This window comes from Bos indicus, chromosome 3 (assembly GCF_029378745.1).
Source record: "Bos indicus isolate NIAB-ARS_2022 breed Sahiwal x Tharparkar chromosome 3, NIAB-ARS_B.indTharparkar_mat_pri_1.0, whole genome shotgun sequence".
NCBI classification, from domain to species: domain Eukaryota; kingdom Metazoa; phylum Chordata; class Mammalia; order Artiodactyla; family Bovidae; genus Bos; species Bos indicus.
In genome coordinates this window covers 82,495,272-82,508,197 of record NC_091762.1, presented here as the reverse complement: position 1 = coordinate 82,508,197, position 12,926 = coordinate 82,495,272, and the positions used below count along the sequence as shown (strand labels likewise).

Sequence of the window (12,926 nt, the reverse complement as noted above, 5' to 3'; positions counted from 1 at the left end):
TGAAACGTTCCAAACATTTGAACAGGTGAGACAGCTGGCTGCCATCTTCTTTAAATCCCTCCTGGGAAGTTCGATTGTTGTGACCCAAATAATCACTCTCATTCATATTAATTGTTTGTGCCTGTGTTTTTCATTCTCCCTCTTACTATCTCCCCAGTAACCGAGACTCAGAAGATGTTTTATCCACATTTCTCTCTCCTTCCCACCCCCACCCCCAATATTTCCGTTCCCTCTATCACATCTCCCCCCCGCCCCAAGTGTGTCACTGTCGCTCTGTATCTGTCTCTCTTCTCCCATCTCTGTTCCAAAGTTGGCGGTAACTGACGACCTGTGGGCTTTTAGCCGCTAACTGGGATCATGCGGCAAACAGGATTTACTAAACCCGGAATCTAGTTGGCCTAGGACAGGACCCTGCACCATGTCGGGCTCGCGCCCTTCCGCCCTGGCGGTGTCCCGCAGTGATGGCAGCGGGAACCTTCCTGCCTCCCACCTGGGCTGCAGCTTAGCCTCCTTCCCGCCACGGCAGGTTGCGCGGCGCTTCTGTCCGCCCAGAAGAAGGAAAAGGGCGACGGGCTGCCCAGCCTAGAGCTGTTGGGAGAAATCCGCCGTCTCCGCTGGAAATCGATATTAAGCCGTTGGGCCGGCACCGGCGCAGGACGTCGGGGGCTCAGCCAGTAGGTCCCGCACGTCTCATCATTTAGCTAATCGAGTCGAAAAGTTTCTGTAAGGGCCAGACCCGGCATCAGATGGTAACACTGATTGAACAAGAGATTAGCACAATAGATCTCTAACCGAGGGGAAGCGTTGCTTTTCACGCTACGTGCCGTAATTAATGGTATGAATCAATTAATTTGACTTTTATTGTGTCGAAAGAAAAAAGCGCAACAAATGGAACTGGCGGCTGGGAGTTGTTCACCCCCACCCCTTTCCCCAGGGAGGTCCCAAAGAGACACGGGGGAATGGACGGATCGGGCCAGGTCTTGGCCGAGGGAGGCTCAGAGGCAGTAAACAGCGGCGCCGAGGGAGTGCTGAGAGCCAGCCCTGGCGGGCCGAGGAATTGAAATTAGGCTCATTTGGAGGATGCTTCAAGAAGACTGCGGAGGGCATCCCCGGGAGCCGCTAACCTTCCGCGCGTACACACACACGTGCAACGCGTCCACGCGGGCCCAGCCTCCTAGGCTGCGGTGGGGCTCCTGCCGGCCCGCGCCTGCCTCTGGGGCTGGACAACCGAAGCTGAGCAAAGGGAATTTGTGGATTCAGTTTCTTTTCCGTGCCCCTCGGACGTTCTTTTTGTAATTATTGGGTTTTGAGACAGTTTCACCGGGACCTCCGCTGCCGAGGGACAGCGGGCAGCCAGTTCGCCGCTGCAGTCGGTTTTGCAGGAAGCTGTCTAGAAGGTATCGTAAATGGTTCGGAGCCTGCGGGCGACAAAGCGGTGCAGCTGCGGGAATGAACTCAGATGCATTTTAGGGTCAAGTGCAACCGGGATATCATTTAGATACAGAAAAATCGTGGAGTTACCTGGGCGTCTCAAGATGGAGGAACTGCCCTGGTTTCAACCAGAAACATCCTGCGAAGTGGGGGTATGCAATGTGCTAGTGTTTTATCCGGGAAATTATCTAGTGAAAATTGAAGTCAATCTGTGTGTCGCACTGCCTATAAGTGAAGCAAGTTTACGTGTGTATCTGGGCTAAGGAATGAGAGAGGTGGTAGGTGAGAGAGACACAGACAGGGAATCATAAGTACTACTGTCCTCCAGGAAATACATCAGTTTCTTAGTATCATCTGTAAATACTGTATTTCACTGTTTCTTCTCAGACTATATCCCCTTGTGCTCCTTCCTCTGGTAAGGCCTGCACTCCCTTCTCAGGCCTCAGTGGCCAGACTGGGCTTGGGTTCCAGGAGCCCTTAACACCCGGCAGGCACTCGCGGCTCACAAGGAGGCTGCCTAAAAATGCAGGAGGAAAAAAAGCAGCGCATCGCGGCTTCACCGGGTCAGGAACACTATTCCGAAGTGCGCGGTCCGCGCGCCCCAGCAATGTCACGCATCCGGGGTCGGTTTGCGCCCCCAACCCTCCATCCCAGTTAAATGCCGATAGTCTTTCCTACCATCACTGACTTTCCTTGCCAAAGAAACTCGGTGTGCACTGGCCATATCCTCGCCTCCTCCTCCACCTCCTCTGCTGCCGGTCTCTGAGGAACTAAAATCTTGGAGGGTTTGTCTATACCCTAAGGGGAAAGAATCCACGTTAGTTAGCCGCAAGGAGAGTCTAGGCCGCCAACAAGCTCGCTCCCAGGAGGCTGGGCCCAGAAGCCTGAGAAGTCACACCGCCCGCTCCCCCTGAGGTCAGCCATCCCAAACAGGGCGCGGCGTCTAACCTAGAGGCCCGAAGCCTCTTCCCGTCCCCACTCGACTTACCCAGGCCGCTGCCAATGCCGGCTCCTTCCCCAGCGCCTCATTTCCGACTTTTTCACATGCTAAGTCGTTTAACAACTCCGAGCAGCTAGTTGCGGCTTTATTTATAGGTTCTCCGTTATTTTACGTCCTTTTTATTTCTCTCTGCAACTATTCTGATAGATTAATCAATAGCCATTTTCTGACCTTCGGATATCCCAACTGATGCTGCTGTGGCCGAGCGGGGGAGGGGGGGGGGAGAATATATTATTACACACACATACATATAAACACGCCCACATCGAGCCAGGAAACCGAAGACAGGACCCTGTGGTTTGACTTTAGCGGGAGGAGCGCCTCCCCTCAGCAGGTGTCTCCGCCGACTAAGCACTGAGGCAGGAGAGGCTCTTAAGTCTAATTAGCAAGACAGAACCGGGGCGCTGCCCTTAATCTTTAGAGCTAAAAAGAATCAAAAAAACAAAACTGAGACTACCAAGTTTTTCTTAAAAAAAAAAAAAAAATAGGATGTGAATCTTGTCCTACATTCTATGCCTAGGGAGCTTTGGCAAAGGGCGGGTGGCAAGAGGGGGGGCGGGGAAGGGAGAGGGGGCGGGTATGTCAGGGAAGCAGAGCCGAGGATCCGGCGGGGGCTCCCGGGCCCACACCCTCCCTAGCTCACACGCACCCACCCTCACTCACACCCACAGGCTCCCTCGACCCCCTCGCCAGGCTCCAGCCCAGGGTGGGGTCCCAGGGCGGTCCCAGGCGCCCTTGGGCCCCGCGGGATGCTGGCGCACGGTGCGGCGCGGAGTTGCGCGTCCCTTGTCCCTTTGTTGACAATTCTCTCGACCAACTTGAGTTTGGCCGGCTCCGCGGCGGCCCTGACGTCACGCTCGGTCACGTGGCCCCGCCTCCCGTTGGATCTTTAAGTAGAAAGTAATCTATCAGGCCAGTCCTTAAAACGGGACTTTCGACTGCGGGGGCTTCGGCGTCCCTGACACCCCCTCCCCCGGTTGCCCCTGCCCGCGCCCTCCTGAGCTGCTCGGCGCCCCGCGTCCCGCGCCCGCCGGCACCGCTCCTGCTCCCCACGCCCGGGCCGGAGGCAGAGGAAGGCAGGCGAAGTGAGGGGGCGCGGCGTGGAGAAGCTGCCGGGCCCGGGCCGGGTCCGGGGCCGCTGCCGGGGGCAGCAGGGAGCGCCTAGTACCGAGCGCCAGGGACAGCTGGAGTTTGCGGAGCGCTGCCACGGGGGGCGGACGGCACAGCCCGAGTCGTGCGATGCCCGGCCGCCGACTGTGAGCCAAACCGGGAGGGCCCCGGACCACCTACGCCCCCCTCCCCTCTCCTAATCCCCTGTCTTTCGGGGGCACCCCAAACCCCTTTCCTGAGGTTGGCGGCAGCCCCTGAAGACGCCCATCGCGCGCCGCTCCTTCCCCGCCGCCGCCACCAACCCCGAGGAGGGATGACCCTCTCCGGTGGCGGCAGCGCCAGCGACATGTCCGGCCAGACGGTGCTGACGGCCGAGGACGTGGACATCGATGTGGTGGGCGAGGGCGACGACGCGTTGGAAGAGAAAGACAGCGATGGGGGCTGCGACAGTCCCGCGGGGCCGCCCGAGCTGCGCCTGGACGAGGCGGACGAGGTGACGCCGGTGGCACCCCACCACGGGCAGCCTCAGCAGCCGCACCAGCAGCCCCTGGCACTGCCCAAAGAGGTGGCTGGAGCCGGGGCCGGGCCAGGGGGCGAGGCGGGAGCATCCGAGGCCGACGGCTGCAAGAGCGGCGCTGGCGGCGAGGAGGGCGGCGGGAGCGGTGGCGGGCCCGGCTCCGGCAGCGGTGCGGCGGGCGGCCTGGCCCCGAGCAAGCCCAAGAACAGCCTGGTGAAGCCGCCCTATTCGTACATCGCGCTCATCACCATGGCTATCCTGCAGAGCCCGCAGAAGAAGCTGACTCTGAGCGGCATCTGCGAGTTCATCAGCAACCGCTTCCCCTACTATCGGGAGAAGTTCCCCGCCTGGCAGAACAGCATCCGCCACAACCTCTCGCTCAACGACTGCTTCGTCAAGATCCCCCGTGAACCGGGCAACCCGGGCAAGGGCAACTACTGGACCCTGGACCCTCAGTCCGAGGACATGTTCGACAACGGCAGCTTCCTGCGGCGCCGGAAACGCTTCAAGCGCCACCAGCAGGAGCACCTGCGTGAGCAGACGGCGCTCATGATGCAGAGCTTCGGCGCCTACAGCCTGGCGGCGGCGGCCGGTGCCGCGGGGCCCTACGGCCGCCCCTACGGCCTGCACCCTGCGGCCGCGGCCGGCGCTTACTCGCACCCGGCGGCCGCGGCAGCTGCGGCGGCGGCCGCGGCGCTCCAGTACCCGTACGCGCTGCCGCCCGTGGCCCCCGTGCTGCCGCCCGCCGTGCCGCTGCTGCCCTCGGGTGAGCTGGGCCGCAAAGCGGCCGCCTTCGGCTCGCAACTCGGCCCGGGCCTGCAGTTGCAGCTCAACAGCTTAGGAGCCGCCGCGGCCGCCGCAGGCACGGCGGGCGCCGCGGGCACCACGGCGTCGCTCATTAAGTCCGAGCCGAGCGCGCGACCGTCGTTCAGCATCGAGAATATCATCGGAGGGGGCCCTGCGGCGCCCGGGGGCTCGGCCGCGGGTGCTGGGGGCGCCGGGGTAACTGGGGGCACCGCGGGTAGCGGAGGCGGTGGCGCCGCGCAGTCCTTCCTGCGGCCGCCCGGGACCGTGCAGTCGGCAGCGCTCATGGCCACGCACCAGCCTCTTTCACTGAGTCGGACGACGGCGACCATCGCGCCGATTCTGAGTGTACCGCTCTCTGGACAGTTTCTGCAGCCTGCAGCCTCGGCTGCCGCTGCTGCCGCCGCCGCTGCTCAAGCCAAGTGGCCCGCTCAATAGGGACGCGCTGGTGGCCGGGATGCGGGGCCTGGCAGCGGCCTGGATTGTCGGCTGCAATTTGCAAGCTGCGCGCCCCGCCCCGCTCCTGGCCCCCCTGCCCAATCCTGGACTCTGCCTCTCTTCCATTTCCTCCCCCTCGACCCCTCAACACCGACCTTCGGCGGCCTCCACCCAGTCCTGCACACCTAGGCTGGCGGAGCAAACTCACTGCGCGCCCGCGGGGAATATCTTTCCGTACAGGTAAAACCGAAAACCGATTTTTCCAAAACTGTACCCGGACGGCGCCTGCTCTCAGTACCTGGGGGATGAGAGGGAAATTCTTTGTACATATTTGTATAAAAATTATTGACTTTCCTTTTGGGGTTTTTATTTTTTTAAGAAAAAAAAAATCAGTAGATTTAGAGCTCTGAACTTTCATTTTTTCTGAAGGTTCACTCTCCGCAGTTTTATGTGAGAAAAAATGTATAGAGACGTTGGGAGATTTTAAATATAAAATTTTCAGAAGACGAAAGTCATTCTATATAAAAGTCTGTTTATATATAATGAATATATATGGTATTCTAAATGTTATTCCATCGTGTTGTACACAACTTTGTAAATAAAATTTTTAAAGGCTCAGCTTAATGTTTCATTTAGGTGTCTGAGGTAAATGACAAGATTTTAAAATAATATTTGCATTTTATTCTTCCCAGATGAGTTTCAAGGAATGACCTTTTCAAACTTTGCTAATTCATAATTTGAGTGTAAGAAAAATTTAATTGGAAAAATATGCCTAATTTAAATTGTACTAATATTCTTTTAGTTTTCACATAACATGGGTGTGTAGGTGGTGATTTTCTTCCTATCAATATATTACATCTAAATGACTAGATATTTCTGAAGATAAAGTAAGCTGCCATTTAAAAAACCAACCTAATTCTAAACTTCAGCACAATTTTAATTATTTTTAAACATCAGACTTCATCTTTCACAATGGAAACTTTCCAAATGAGAGTTCTTAATCATTTCAGTTAACCTTTCAAAAGAATGTTAATTCCAAACATTTCCCTCATCTTAGCATTTAAAGCCTTGATTTTTTCCAAACTATTTTCATACCCTAAGTGGAAGTGGTAATAAACCCAGTTAACTTTTTAAACATATGTAATAGCATTTTAAATTTTGTAGTGAAATTGTATTACCTATATGAACTTCATAGATGATACATAGTTGTTTTGTTTTTTCATAATATTTTCAAATAAGATGCCTCTTTTCTATGGCAATAATCAATCCACAACATAATTTCGATATCTGAAGGGTTCCTGTAAATGTTTGTTTTCTTACCAACCCACAGCTTTTCCAAAGGCCAAGAAATAAACCTTTAATATCCTCTTAAAACAGATACACCTCACCCCGTTTCTTAAACTTTAAAAAAGTACCTTAGGCTAGTTTGGTATGAAATGGGAGATCACAAAGCAGGAATGGAGAAATGTCCTTGTGGATTATTTTTAATGTGCATTTCAGCTGTTGCAACCATAAGTATTAACGTAGAAATGAAACATCTAGATGCGGAAAGTCAGTTCCCATCACCACCAACACATCCTCAAATGACATCAATTCTAATTATTTCGTAATTAATTTAGCTGTTGCAATTACGTATGCGAAATTGCTTTTTAAAACTGGAGCGGGTAGCAGTACTGTCAGCTCGGCCCTATGCGGGTGCTGTTTGCAAAACACCGTCAGTCCCCGGCGCTGACGTCCACCTCGCCTCCCTCGTCGCGGAGATGGCTCCCGGCTGCTGATCCGAGCCTTATTTCTCTGCTGTCGGCGTGGGCTAGGGCGTCACTTTAAAAGACACTTCCTCGCAAATACCGAATTTGTCTTCTGGTAAACAGTAAACATTATTGTGTCCTGAGTAAACATTCCTTCTGGATCAGAGTCCTAAAATAAAACAAGCTGCTGGGGGTGAGATCGTTTAACTTGATAAACAAGAACTTGATAATCAACCGCCACCGAGAGGAGCTACAGTAACCTTCACGAAGAAGAGATTATGGACCACACAGTCTACGGGCGGGTCCCTTCTAATCTCTTTTTACAAGGAAAACTAAACGGATCTAAATTTGTTTGTGTGTTGCAGCTATAAAAGTAACAAGTTGTTTCACAGTTGTGTCTGGCTAATCGGTTTTTACACAAACAGCAAATGGTACATGATTTGTGCAAACACATAGAGGTTATTTCTAAATTTAGCTTACACCCCTGGGAAAAGGGAAAGGCCGGGCTTCTTGAATTCACTTTTAGCCTCAAGAAGCTGCTGATCCAAGGCTTCTAAATGACATTGGATAACAGGGGCCTCATTCCATCCCTGATCCTTTGTTACTTATAAAATTACTCGCTCATATTTCCGCGCATAGCAGCAATACCGGCCGAGCCTGCGCCCGCGGCGTGACACTCGGCCACAAGCCGCCGCTTGAGATCCGCGGAGCATTTTTCCCCCCTGATATATTCGGCGATGGAGTGTAGAGGAGAGATCCGCCGGCAACTTTCCTTCCAGACACTTCCTAGCCTTGAACTAGAGCTTAAAGATGACCGTTTTCTTTATTTTTGGTTGGGTAGGAGACTCTTAGCCCCAGACCTCAAACCGACCAGCGACTCTTTTAAAAGTCCAGGCAGATGTCAGGGATATAGGCCTGGCCATTCCCCCCAAAAAGCTCTTTTTGGTTTAAGCTTGTTAGACCACGAAGCCTTAGAGCAGCAGAAGAAAATGCAAATATCATATATAATGAACACAAGCACTTGGGCTTCAAGGGAGGGCCTGAAACCCATATTTTATATGAGCGAACGCGACCACCGGCGTCGAAAGGCACTGAAAATCCCCTTTACACTGAGATTTAAAGGCAACACGACTGATATCAGCTTTTTATTTCACTTAGGCAGATTTATTTGTAATAAAAAGAGGAAGCGGATTTTTTTGGGGCGGGGGGCGGATTTTAGCTTTCGGCTACACACCAATTTAAACTGGTTTCCACTTCCTCTGGCACTTATTTCTAAAAAGTCCATCCAGTTCCGAGGGCTGTGGCCCTTAGAACATCCCCTGGATGGAGTCCCTGAGGGGGTCCCGGTACTTAGTCACTGCTCCGGGAATGGAGGGTGAATTCGGAGGTCCAGGGAAAAGCGAAGCAAGGCTACAATATACGCACGCTCTTTTCAGGGCTCTTGCTGCGATGGCGGACGTGGCCTGTAGGGGGCGATGAGCAGATGCAAAACTTCCCAGTTTTGTCTCCGAGGGTCCCAGACCCAAACCTGAGAGACCTTCCCTTCCAGGCTCCGAGCACCCTGACCCTCTTACCCTTTTCATCCTCCCGGCCTGGGACACCCAGGTCGAATCTCAGAAAAGCTGCTTTTCTCGATCACTCTCTTGGAAGGGACAGAGTCCCGAGGGGAATTGGCCCTAAAGATTGGGAAGCAATAAAGTTTAGTGATGAGGAAACATAGACTTGGAAGCAATTAAGAGTTATATTTGAGGTTATTTATTTTATACGGTTTATAGAAAGAGTCTTGGCAGTGAAAGGACCATGAAAGGCTGATGTGTGTGTGTATGTGTGTGTGTGTGTGCGCGCGCGCATGCATGTTTTAACGCAGGTTCCTTGAAGAACTGTCCTGAAGAGACTATGATCTGAAAGAAAGCCAGTTCCAGAGCCATGCCTATCAGACTGCACTCGTGTCCGTGATGGTGGCAAGTTGCAGCATTATTAGTGAATAAACTCCTCTCTGAGAGGTGGATGGGAGGTTGGAAGGTCTCAGAGTGCCCGGGTGGAGTGTGTGTGTGTGTGTCTATTTCATGGGAGGGAATGATAGGAAGCAGTGGAAAGAGAGAGGTCTTCCAGAGGGAAGAGAACATCCCAATCGGGACATAGGTATTTACTGACTGTGACCTTGGACAAACTGCTTGGTTTCTTTGAGTCTGTCCATTCCCTTGTCTCTACAACGAGAGAGAGAATGATACTTTTAGCTTGGGCTTGCAGGACTAGGTGAGTTGGTGTCAGTGGGGGGCGGAGGGGTGGTGTTTTGTGAACTGTAAAGACCTAAGGGGATGTAAGGTGGTTTGTTAGTGGCTTCTAGAAAGACAAACGGACTTCCCTGGTGGCTCCATAAAGTCAGTAAAGAATTCGCCTGCAATATAGGAGACCTGGGTTCCATCCCTGGGTCAGGAAGATCCCCTGGAGAAGGAAATGGCTACTCACTCCAGTATTATTACCTGGGAAATCCCATGAGCATAGGAAGGGTTCCGACACCACTTAGCGACTAAACCACCAACCGACAGAAAGACGAACAACTCTGTTACAAACACCTGCAGTGTTGGGCTGGGTTTTGCACCACTAGATTTTAGATGTAAAAGATGAGCAGTTCAGCCCTCCCCCCTCCCCCCGCCCCCCCACCCGCTGTCTGAAAGGATGGAGCAAAAGAGAGGCTAGTCAGAATGGGCTTTTCAAAGGAGGGGTCTCGTCCTGGTCTAAAGTCCTTCGACCCCGCCCTGGGCTTGAGGACAAGGCCGGGATGCCCACCTGCTCTCAGTCCGCAGTCCCAGCTCTAGAGGCCTGGCCTATTTCTTTCTGTTGAGTCGTCTACTTTTCTCTTTGCCCCTTTGCTTCACTGTCCGAGGCAAGTGGGGAAACCTGAGCCCTCCGCTGACAGACGCCCATTAACGCAACGCGCAGCCTCAGGGCGAATTAAAGGTAACCAGATCTCAGACCCACGTGAAAGACCACCCTCCCTTTGCCTGCCTCCGACAGTTGGCAGAGATACACCCAGAGCCAACTTCTCTCTCTTAATCATCACCACCCCCTCCCCTTGCCCTCTTAGGAATGTACTAGCCATTCTTTGCTCCCCGAGGGCAACACCAGCCAAGAAAGGCGGGTATGCAGAACAAAATTTGTAAAAAAAAAAAATGTTGCAAAATCAGCGGAGGAGTCGTAGAAAGCATTATCTTATTTTTTTTTTTCTTGAGAGGGTGTCTTATATCCGAATTTTTCAAAATAAGAAGGAAATTAGTCACCTCCCTTCCTCCTTCTTCAGATTATTTTGTGCTTAAAGCACACAGCTCGGTCCTGTCAGTTGAGATGGGGAGGTGTTCATTCTCTTGTCTGAGCCCTCTGGGTCCAAATTTCAGGGGCATCTTCAGAAAAACAGCCCTAAAGAACACCCTCTCTTCTTTCCACACAGGCCCTGAAAGTTCTGTGACTTTCCCAAGGTCACTGGGCAGCCCAAGGATAAGCCTTAGAAATGCTCAGCGGAGGAAAAATTGTTCTCTATCCTGGAAAGACGCCGCACTTGAGGAAAGGAAAAAAGCGAACAGTGACACAAAGAAGACTGGAAAGACTGGGGGTGCGGGGAGGGGGGCAGAGAGAAAGAAAAAAAGACAAACGCAGAGAAACACTGGGCCGAGCTGAACTCAGTTCTGCAAAGGCCAAGACCTAGACCCAGTGCCACCCCGCGCGGCTCCGGAGGCCCGCTACGCCCAGACCCATCCGCGCCGCGCCGCGCCTCTCGCCCAGAGCCAGGCGGTTCTTCGGCCACCTACGCCTCGATCTCCCGGCCTCGTGATTTGGGAAGGGAAGGACGAAGGCGGAAACTCCAGGCCCGAAGCTCAGAGGTCAGAGGTCCAGCCATATCGCTCAGGTCCCCACGAGCTGGTCCCCACCGGTGTCCCCAGCCCCTCCCACGCCGGGTCCACTTTGGCGCCAGCCACTAGGGCTTGGCCTGAGGGACTCCAGCTCCCCTGGACTGGAGGGGAGAGGGCGGGGGTTGGGGGGAGAGGAGAATTTGAATTGATTAGGGAGGAAACCCATCCTTTAAAAGACACCCGCTCCTGCGGCGCCCCACTGGCCCGCGCCTGGGAAGCTCGTGACGAGGACAAATCTCCGCGGTGTGCACCCGGACTGCCGTAACGCCCGAGCCCAGGATCTCCAGGGAACCCGGGGTACTAGGTACTAGGTACAAGTTAGGGCGCAATCCTAGGAGTCGTAAGGAGGATCGTGAGAAGTCGGGCAACAAGGCCAGGATCTTGGGACTGGAGTGCCCCTCGACCTGGGCCTGTTTGTCCGGCCGCCAACGCGTGGCAAGAGGTCTCTTCTCCGCCATCCGCGCCCCTCTGCTCCCGCTTCAGCGGACTGGACGTTTGGGATGCTCCTTCGCGAGATCCTGCACAGGAGCTGAAGTGCACGCCTTATCGAAGAGGGGAGTTCTCTTTCGCCCTCCACTCTCTCTTCTCTGCAGATGGTGAGCGAGACTGTTTTCTCCAAAAGATCAAGAACACATTTTTGCCAGTTACACTTATCTGCAAGGGGCGCATGCAGAGGAACGCAGCGGGCTAGCAACCCCAAACCTTAACTTTTCTGTTTGCTTTCAAGCGCCACCTGGGAGGCACTGCCTCCTCCGGGAAGCCTTCTTGAGCCTCCCAGCTCAGGTCAGTTGCGCCTTCTTGGAGTTCACGGTGCCAACTAATGAATCGTTGCCTACGTTGCCCTGTGATCTCGTTACTATCTAATATTGCTGAGCACAAAGGGAACGATCAAAAGTATTTGTCTAATAAAAGACAAACTAGGACCATGGGAATGGGGATGAGGAACCTTGAAGGCTGTTAATTGATCGAATGAGGTTTTTTCGAGATTGGGGGCGGTTTTCTTCCCATTCGTTTCCTTCAGTCTCCCCCCCCCCCCTTTTTTTCCTATAATAAATGCTTTTATAAATACCATGTTAAAGGAATTTTAAAGAGTGCTTATTAGAGATCTAAAAAGTATAACATGTCAATGTTCATAAAATAATTGGATTTTATGCAATATTTTTTCTGCCATTGTGAAATTAGTTGAAAACTTCTTGGCCTAGCCTAAAATATACCTACAGACAGTTCCACCTCCCTCCTAAGGAAGAAAGCTCCATTAGAGTACCTTGGGATTTTCAGTCCCTCTGCTTCAGTTCTTCCAGTAGAAGAGCATTCACTACCTCACGAAATATCCATTGCACATAGAGACAGCTTTATTTTTTAGAGTGCTTTTCTTTTATAGACCTTTTATTTCCTTAGAGAATTTGAGAGTCATTTGCTTAGTTGTCAATACTGAAGATGTTATATTGTCATGTGTTGGGTTTCTCTATCTTGAAGCCCAAAGAATTCACCATGGTTTGACCTCTGTGTTTGTGGAGAAAACTGAGCAACAGCTAAAGCTTTGAGAAGGTGTTCTGTATTGAGTATACATGTTCCAGGCCTGTATGGGGTCTGTTCTGAGATCTATTTTGAGAGCTCACTTTGTTTGCCACCTCCCCCAGGGTTGAGTTCAGACTATACTGGTAGTAAAAGTTTTGTTGGATGGTTGTTAGGATCTCGTGGGGTTTTTTGTTTGTTTGTTTGTTTTTAAACCAGAAAAAAACCTAGTTTTAAAAAGTTATTTAATTTCTCTTTCGTTGCTGTGAACATTGGCATAAATATTAATCTCTTAACTGTCAGTTATCCAACCCATTCACCATATGAAACTAGGAACTTAGATGGCTTCCCTATATGTAGAATTCATACAGATTCTACTATTTAATATAGAGAAGAAGAAAGAAAATCTTAGGTTATTTGGCCATTGCCTTCCAATTGAGATCAAGATACTATGT

The 12,926-nt window shown here is 52.3% G+C and overlaps 1 protein-coding gene and 1 long non-coding RNA gene across 2 annotated transcripts; one reads left to right on the top strand and one right to left on the bottom strand.

Moving 5' to 3' along the window:
* Positions 1-871: 871 nt before the first annotated feature.
* On the bottom strand, positions 872-2,883 carry LOC109557074 (uncharacterized). Its single transcript, XR_002180475.2, has 3 exons — positions 2,420-2,883; positions 2,110-2,229; positions 872-1,418 (listed from the first exon to the last, which is right to left on the bottom strand). It is a non-coding gene; the product is annotated as an uncharacterized lncRNA (long non-coding RNA).
* A 489-nt stretch (positions 2,884-3,372) lies between these two features.
* On the top strand, positions 3,373-5,952 carry FOXD3 (forkhead box D3). Its single transcript, XM_019957333.2, has one exon. It carries the CDS (start codon positions 3,855-3,857, stop codon positions 5,298-5,300), a length of 1,446 nt encoding a protein of 481 aa, XP_019812892.2. The 5' UTR covers positions 3,373-3,854; the 3' UTR covers positions 5,301-5,952.
* Positions 5,953-12,926: the final 6,974 nt, after the last annotated feature.

Coding starts and splice junctions, on each gene's coding strand:
- FOXD3 (XM_019957333.2), top strand. CDS start 3,855: ATGACCCTCTCCGGTGGCGGCAGCGCCAGCGACATGTCCGGCCAGACG.